This window comes from Simochromis diagramma, unplaced genomic scaffold (assembly GCF_900408965.1).
Source record: "Simochromis diagramma unplaced genomic scaffold, fSimDia1.1 OVJJ01000585.1, whole genome shotgun sequence".
NCBI lineage: Eukaryota > Metazoa > Chordata > Actinopteri > Cichliformes > Cichlidae > Simochromis > Simochromis diagramma.
In genome coordinates this window covers 5,070,781-5,078,842 of record NW_024387398.1, presented here as the reverse complement: position 1 = coordinate 5,078,842, position 8,062 = coordinate 5,070,781, and the positions used below count along the sequence as shown (strand labels likewise).

Genomic DNA, 8,062 nt, shown 5'->3' with positions numbered 1-8,062 from the left:
TTACAAAAAGTAATTTAAACGATTTTAAACTGAAAACGATTGAGAAACTGTTTAGTGAGATCAAAATAGAAAGCTGTTTTCCCAAAGACTTCAAGAGTCCCAAAAGTATTTTTTTTAAACCAGTTATTGCAATCAGGTTGTCTTCTGCCAAGTTAAGAATGGACTAACGAAAAAGTAGAAATTTACGTTGAAGCACAAACTTCTAGGTAGTGATGGTAAATTTGATTCTTTTTACTGAATTGTCTTCTGCACAAAGACGTAAACACACAGCGCGGACCCGCGGATCAGAATCAGTGAGATGTCGCCTTTCTCAGCTGACGGTCGGGGCTGAAAGCCGACAGCTCGCTGATTCTGATCCGCGGGTCCGCGCTGTGTGTTTATGCCCTTTTTGCGCTGATCATATGGCTGTTAGTTTTATCTCTCTCCAAACAATATTGACCGAACCAGCAGCAAAAGAATATCCAAACTATGCTTCACATAAACATCGTCATGAATTCCCTCTGATTTTTGCTGACTTTTCAGGATAAAAATCACACTTCATGCACAGCTCTCTCTCTCTCTCTCTTTTCTGCATTATTCGCTTGCTTGTTACGCACAAGTCTACCGTTGTTTACAGCGCTGTCGGGCGACGTTTTTTTTTTCCCTTTTACTTACTTCCGAAAAGTAAACCTAATTTCTGCCGTTCAATATTGAACAAATTTAAACTTTTTAAAATTAAGCAAAATGCAAAACGCTGTGTCTCTAATAAAACCGCTGTAACTTCAGAGGTAATGTTCATGTGTTGATTAATGGTTTTCTTTTGTTTTTGATGTACTGCAGATTATTTTTATAAAATCCCAGGCCAGGAAAATCGCCTTCATGTTTTTCTGTGTTTTATCCTCAGCTACTTTGACACAAAGGCCTCTGCTGTGATGCTCACACCTTTGATAAAGTCTTGCGTGTGTCAGCTTCCTTTTTATAGATACAAAAATATGTAAATGTACTGATCTGAATTATAATATTTCTGACTGTCAAAATTTCCCAGATTCAAATCGAATCGAATCGAATTAAATCGAATCGTGGATCGAATCGATTCGTGACCTTGTGAATCGGAATTGAATCGATTCTAGAAATCAGTGACGATACCCAGCCCTATTCTAGGATGCTCTGTACCACAGCGCAAGCCATAATATTACATTCCAGACAAACAAACAGTTCTCCAAAAAATACCAACTGGACAAACATAGTGAAAAGGTCCAGTTCAGTTCAGTTTAGTTTAGGGAAACAGTGGAGATGAGCCCTAGCAGCTGTTGGGTCACCTGTTAATCAGTGTTGCCGTAGCCAAACACCCTTTTCCAGGTGAATGAGTTCTGAAAACCCATTCACAGTTGCTGACGGGAAACTATCAGTAGATGCAATGCTTTTTTTTGGGGGGGGGGGGGGGGGGGGCTAGGTTGTAAATGTCATTGTGATTTTAACACGGGAGCCTGTCGGGGCTTTGTTTTACAGCTATAGAGGCTGCCACTTGCTCTCTTCAGCCTCCAGTCAAGAAATTGCAGTTTTTGAGCTTTCTGCTCTGGCTGCATTTTATTAGACCTGGAAAAAAATACTTGATAAAAAAATCACAAGTTTCAACTAAACTGTTCATTAAAATCTAAGACACCAGAATTAAACTTAACACGGTTTGGTTGTTCACAGATGTGATTTATTAAACAGTATCTGAACTCAGTTTCACCAATTCAGTGATTTGATTATTTATTACTTCAGCAAACACAGACTGAAGAGTGGGTTTCAAATTAAAAATCCATGTCACAAATACACATTTGTTCAAACCCAAAGTACTTTAAACTCGTGTTGCATCTTATGTGCCGTGCTACACTTTGTGGGAATCTGTACTAAAAATGTCAACATTTCCATTTTATCCATCTCATCAGCAGCTGATGAGCAGACTAGCAATGTCTGATACTATGAAATAAAAAATGTGAAATACAAAATCATAATGTTTGGGTAGAATATTCCAGTCAAATGTCATCTATCTCAGTGAGAACCTGTCTCATCCAGGGGACCTGTGTCATCTGTCATTTCTATTATGTCTTTCTCTTTTCACCGTGACCTGTTAACTGAAGCATAAATGCCAAACACTAGTCTACAAAAAGAGCAGATCTCGGGCAAAACCTAATTTATTTTGGTCAAAGGTCAAAAGAAACTTTATCTTCAGTCAAGAACTCAGCTGTAGTCATACAAATTATGATTACATAAAACGCATAACTAATTGCAACAAAAAATATATTTCAAAGTTCATTTATACACATTAAAAAACTAAATTATGAATACAATGTGTATATCTTGACACAAAAATCTCATTTTGGAATATTGTTCAATAGGTACTCCAACCGTTTTCAAACTAACTGCACTAAGGGAAAGTTCATGGTCTGGCTTCACGTAGAAAAAAAAAATCTCTCACCACAAAACCGATACTGGATACAAACCCAGTCTACAGTGTTAGAGTTATGCACCCTGCAGCCCTGCATCAACCCCAACCACCTGGCGATTCTACAATATTATATGTGGTGTTTCATTAACTTAAAAGAAAAAGTTGCCTTTTGCTGAACTGCTCTGGTCCACCTTTACTCTTGCAGCTGAGCAGACACCGACCCAGTCACATCAGTAACGGCAAAAAAATCAATGTTATGCATGTTATGAATTTAATTTCAAGGAAAGATAGTTGTACAATCTATAATAAAAACAAATATATAAAATGAACAAGGTTAATACATATCAGCATCGCATATACACTGTTCTGGCTCTTTAAGAGTCACCACTCACGTTATGTAGTGTTATACAAGTTCATGCAATCTTTATTCGTTTCTGGCACACTGTTCATTTTATTTTGACATTCTACCGGAAGTGCTACTTCTCATTACTTCCTGTCTAACGGGAGAAGGACAGTTTGCTACTCCCGTGCCTGCCTATGCTGCCTCTTAAGCCAGCACAGTCTGTAAGTTGGCAGTAATGTTGTGTTTTACCGGTGAATGTTTAGCACTAACTGCCGTGTGTTGTTTGTGATATTTTGAGAAAGTAAATTGACTCAATGATGTGCTTTATTAGTCATTAGCCTAAACGCTAATTAGCGCTAGCTAACCGCTAACGTTAGCTTGTTAGCTTGTTTCGTTCTGCTTTGCTTTGCATAGTAACAGGTCATAGCATCTTCTAATTGTAAGAATGTTTGCTTATATTAGCTCACATGGGATATTTTGTGTTTGTTTACAGTTTTACCATTCATCCATTCATGTATTTCGACAAAGCCATGCTATGCATCCAATCAAATAAATCCACCAGAAAGGAACAACGGTGTGGTTTTTCTACATGGGATGATGGTTGTCTGTCTGCCTAGTTAAGTGCGAGGGCAGAACAGTAAAAAGACTGGCGAAACGGTTACTTCAGGAGGCAGTCTTCCAGACATCTGACCCAGACGCCACTATGCTGTCAGCAGAGGAGGAGCAGCTGGAGGTACGGTCCACCTGCTCTCGATCAACATCCAGATCCCGCAGCTCACTCGCCAAAGCAGCAGTCGAACCACGGGCAAAGGCCGAAGCAGCACGCGCCAGAGCAGAGTTTACACGACGGGAGATTGAGGTGAAAATGAGGCAAGCAGAGTTAAGTGCTACATTAGAAGCACTAAAAGAAGAAAAGGAAGCAGAAGCTGCGCTCGCTGAAGCCAATGTATTTGAAGCAGCAATAGCAGAGGAGGTAAGCGGGGAAATGTGGTCATCTCGTGTGTCAGAAAAACAATATGGGGAATCACGACAGGGTCAAGAGAACTCACAACCAGCGCTGAACTCTCACGCTCTACTCCAGCTTCCAGCTTCAACCCAGTCATACAGACTACAGAGTTATCTTGGATATTCTTCACCAGAGCATCGCAGAGAAGACTTGCCACCCCAAACACTTTACGCCGATAAAACAATGTGACATCAGTCCAATCCCCAATCCAGCCACTTCACCTCAATATGTCCCACAGGTAAATCAACAGGACATCAAATATGAGATTGGCAGCCATCTGACACCAGCTGCTGATACCCAAGAAAAATGTGGCCAAAGGTATGTAAGTACCACACCGCAACCTATGAGCTTTTCCCCTTACACTCCACCTTTCTAGCCAACGCAATTCAACAACGGGAACAGTGACTTTGCTAATCTCGCTAAGTTTCTGGCAAAAAGAGAATTGGTGGCAGATGGTCTGACAAAGTTTACGGACAGAGCAGAGGACTACTGGGCATGGAGAGCTTCTTTCTGTAACGCTATTGAAGGGTTAAGCTTAAAGCCTAGCGAACAGTTAGATTTGCTCACCCGGTGGCTTGGAGAAGAGTCGTCTAAGCATGCCAAACGTATACGCTCTGTCCATCTCAACAATCCAGCAGAGGGCCTACGTCGAGTTTGGACACGGCTACAAGAATGTTATGGCACCCCAGAGGCTATTGAGAAGTCGCTCCTTGACAGACTTGAACGCTTTCCTAGAGTGTCAAACAAAGACCCCCAGAATCTCAGAGAACTTGGCGACCTACTTTCTGAAATTGATGCAGCCAAATCAGACGGCTCTTTACCTGGGCTAGTGTATTTGGACACATCACGTGGCATTGCCCCGATAGTTGATAAGTTGCCAACAAATCTTCAAGACAGGTGGATGTCAGAGGGGACTAAATACAAGCAGAGACATGATGTATATTTCCCTCCATTCTCATTCTTCTGTCGCTTCATACAAGATGAAGCGAAAATGAGAAACGACCCCAGTTTTAAGTCTACTGTATCAGGTCCCACATCCTATCCAACAACTCACGACAACCACTATACAAGATTTGCCAAGTCAAGACCGCCTGTTGCAGTCCACAAAACAGAGGTAAACAAAACTCACAAACCAAGCTTAGGCAGCACGAGTGAGTTCACAAACAAACTGTGTCCCATCCACAAGAAACCGCACCCGTTAAAGAAGTGTAGAGGTTTCAGGGAAAAGACACTAGATGAGCGTAAGGCATACCTCAGAGAACACAACATCTGTTTTAGGTGCTGCGATTCCTCAGCTCACCAAGCAAAAGACTGTAAGGAAGAGATTACTTGCCTAGAGTGCAACAGCAACAAACACGTTGCAGCGCTGCATGCAGGTCCAGCTCCATGGACACAAAACACAAAAGCTCAAAACATTGCCCCAGACCAGGACAGGGAGGAGCATGGCAGGGAGAGTAGCCTAGACTTGGAGACTAGCTCAGCATGCACTCAAGTTTGTGGGGATTTAGGTGGGGGGCGTTCCTGCTCCAAAATATGTCAAGCCTACATTTATCCAAAGGGGCATCCAGACAAAAAGGTCAAGGTTTACGCTATCATAGATGACCAGAGCAATAGGTCATTAGCGAAGTCAAATCTTTTCGACACCTTTGGCATCCCAATGAGCAACCTAGCGCCATACACACTTAAGACATGTACAGGGGTTTCCACTACAAATGGCCGCTTAGCTGAGAACCTCTTTATACAGTCCGCTGATGGCCAGTTCAGCTCTCCTCTGCCTTCTTTGCTCGAGTGTGACTCACTCCCAGACAACAAGAATGAAATACCAACGCAAGAGATTGCCCTAGCCCATCAACACCTCAAACACCTAGCAGATCATATGCAGCCCCTAGACCCTGAGGCTGACATTATGTTGCTGTTAGGCCGAGACATAATACAAGTGCACAAAGTGTATGAACGAGTGAATGGACCAGTCAATGCTCCATTTGCCCAGAGACTTGCACTTGGGTGGGTTATTGTAGGTGATGTATGCCTAGGAGGAGCCCATAAGCCAGCCATCATAGGCACATACAGAACGAGTGTTCTAGAGAACGGGCGTCCAAGTCTCCTAACACCCTGTCAAAACAGCTTTCATGTCAAAGAGCAGTCACACAACAAATCCTGGAACACTCACAGTTCATGTCAAATAGGGAAACACATATTCCAGCAAAGTGAAAAGGACGAAGAGCTAGCCCCTTCCTTTGAGGACCAAGCCTTTCTGGAAATTATGGAAAGAGACTTTTACCAAGACGATGCAAATAGCTGGACAGCTCCACTTCCTTTCCGTACACCGAGAACCCGCCTCCCAAACAACAGAAACCAAGCACTCAGCCGCTTAGAGTCGTTGCGCCGCACATTAAATAAACGCCCTGAGATGGAGAGACATTTTATGGATTTTATGCAGGGGTTGTTTGACAGGGATCACGCCGAACCAGCACCAGCTCTCGAAGAAGGAGAAGAATGCTGGTATCTGCCCTTCTTTGGCGTTTATCACCCGCAGAAGCCCGGGAACATCAGGGTGGTATTTGACTCAAGTGCTAAGTTTCAGGGAGTGTCCTTAAATGATGTGCTACTCAAAGGTCCAAATATGAATAACAGTCTGATTGGGGTGCTCATCCGTTTCAGAGAAGAAACGGTGGCTGTCACAGCGGACATACAACAAATGTTCCACTGCTTTCAGGTGCGAGAAGACCACAGGAACTTCCTCCAGTTCCTTTGGTACCGCAACAATGACCCAAGAGAGCCAGTTGTCGAGTACAGAATGAAAGTGCACGTGTTCGGCAACAGCCCTTCTCCAGCGGTGGCGATTTTCAGTCTGAGAATGGCAGCACACCTGTTCGACACACAGCACTATTCTGAGGCCAAACAGTTTGTTCAAAGACATTTCTATGTCGACGATGGACTCAAATCCCTCCCTACTGAGTCAGAGGCAATTAAGCTCCTCAAAGACACACAGGAGCTGCTCGCTGCGTCCAACCTGAGGCTCCACAAAATAGCTTCAAACAGCCCAAATGTCATGAAAGCATTCTCTACTGTAGAGTTGGCAAGCGGGCTCAAGGACATAGATTTCAACACAGAGTTTCCTCCAATGCAGAGAAGCTTAGGAGTATGTTGGGACATTGAAGGCGACACCTTCACATTCAGAGTCTCTCAAACCGAAAAGCCTTACACGAAAAGAGGTGTTCTGTCCACTATCAACAGCCTTTTTGACCCGCTGGGGTTTGCAGTGCCAGTGAGCATCAAGGGGAGGGCACTGTTGCGGGAGCTGACAAAAGAGACTTGTGGGTGGGATGAGACTCTTCCAGAGGGCATGTTCAAGGAGTGGTCAGAATGGAAGAATGCTCTCAAACAACTCGAGCAAATCCGCATCCCAAGGCCATACTGCTCCTTCTCCTTTCTTGGTGCGAAGCACAGAGAAATCTGTGTCTTCTGTGATGCATCAACCCAGGCTATTGCAGCTGTGGCTTACCTTAAGTTAACGAACAAAAATGGTGAGACAGAGTTTGCGTTCATATTCGGGAAAGCCAAACTTGCCCCCAAGCCCGATCTTACCATTCCCAGGCTCGAGCTGTGTGCATCGGTGTTAGCGGTGGAAGTTGGGGAACTAATCAGAGATGAAATGGACATTCAGATTAGTAACATGCGCTTCTTCTCCGACAGCAAAGTCGTTCTTGGCTATATCTACAATGAGGCAAGAAGATTTCACGTTTTCGTGAACAACCGGGTGCAACGCATCAGACGAGCAACAGTACCAACTCAGTGGGGCTATGTACCCTCGGTGCACAACCCGGCCGATCACGGATCCAGATCTCTACCTGCCGAAAAACTGTTGTCCAGCACATGGTTGAAAGGGCCGGAGTTTCCCTTAAAGCCCTTACAGAGCAACTCATCAGGTACATTCCAACTTCAAAACCCCGACTCAGACATTGAAGTTCGTCCCTTGATCACTGCCACCATTCAAACATCATATCCCTGTTTAAAGACTGCAAACTTAGAATCTTTCTCCAGCTGGCAGTCCCTTACCAGGGCAGTTGCACGTTTGGCACACATTGCACGCACCTTTAAGGTAAAGCAATCAGGCGGACAATGTAAGGGATGGCATATATGTCATGAACTCACTACCTCAGATTTTGAGCAAGCAAGAGAGACTGTTATAAAAGCAGTCCAACAAGAAAGCTTCCCAGAGGAGCTCAAACAAATACGAGTCAAGGAAGGACATCCCAAAGAAAAGCCCTCTCTTAAAGCTTTCTCCCTACCTTGACAA

At 43.8% G+C, this 8,062-nt stretch overlaps 1 protein-coding gene across 1 annotated transcript; it reads left to right on the top strand.

The window, feature by feature from the left end:
- Positions 1-2,793: 2,793 nt before the first annotated feature.
- LOC120720577 lies at positions 2,794-8,059 on the top strand. Its single transcript, XM_040010300.1, has 3 exons — positions 2,794-3,729; positions 3,838-7,691; positions 7,926-8,059. Exons 2-3 carry the CDS (start codon positions 4,664-4,666, stop codon positions 8,057-8,059), a joined length of 3,162 nt encoding a protein of 1,053 aa, XP_039866234.1. The 5' UTR covers positions 2,794-3,729; positions 3,838-4,663.
- The last annotated feature ends 3 nt before the right edge of the window (positions 8,060-8,062 follow it).

Bases quoted from the DNA above. Each gene is read 5' to 3' on its own strand.
- LOC120720577 (XM_040010300.1), top strand. From the start codon at position 4,664: ATGTCAGAGGGGACTAAATACAAGCAGAGACATGATGTATATTTCCCT. The intron at 7,692-7,925 runs GTACATTCCAAC...TCACTACCTCAG, and splicing joins CTTACAGAGCAACTCATCAG to ATTTTGAGCAAGCAAGAGAG.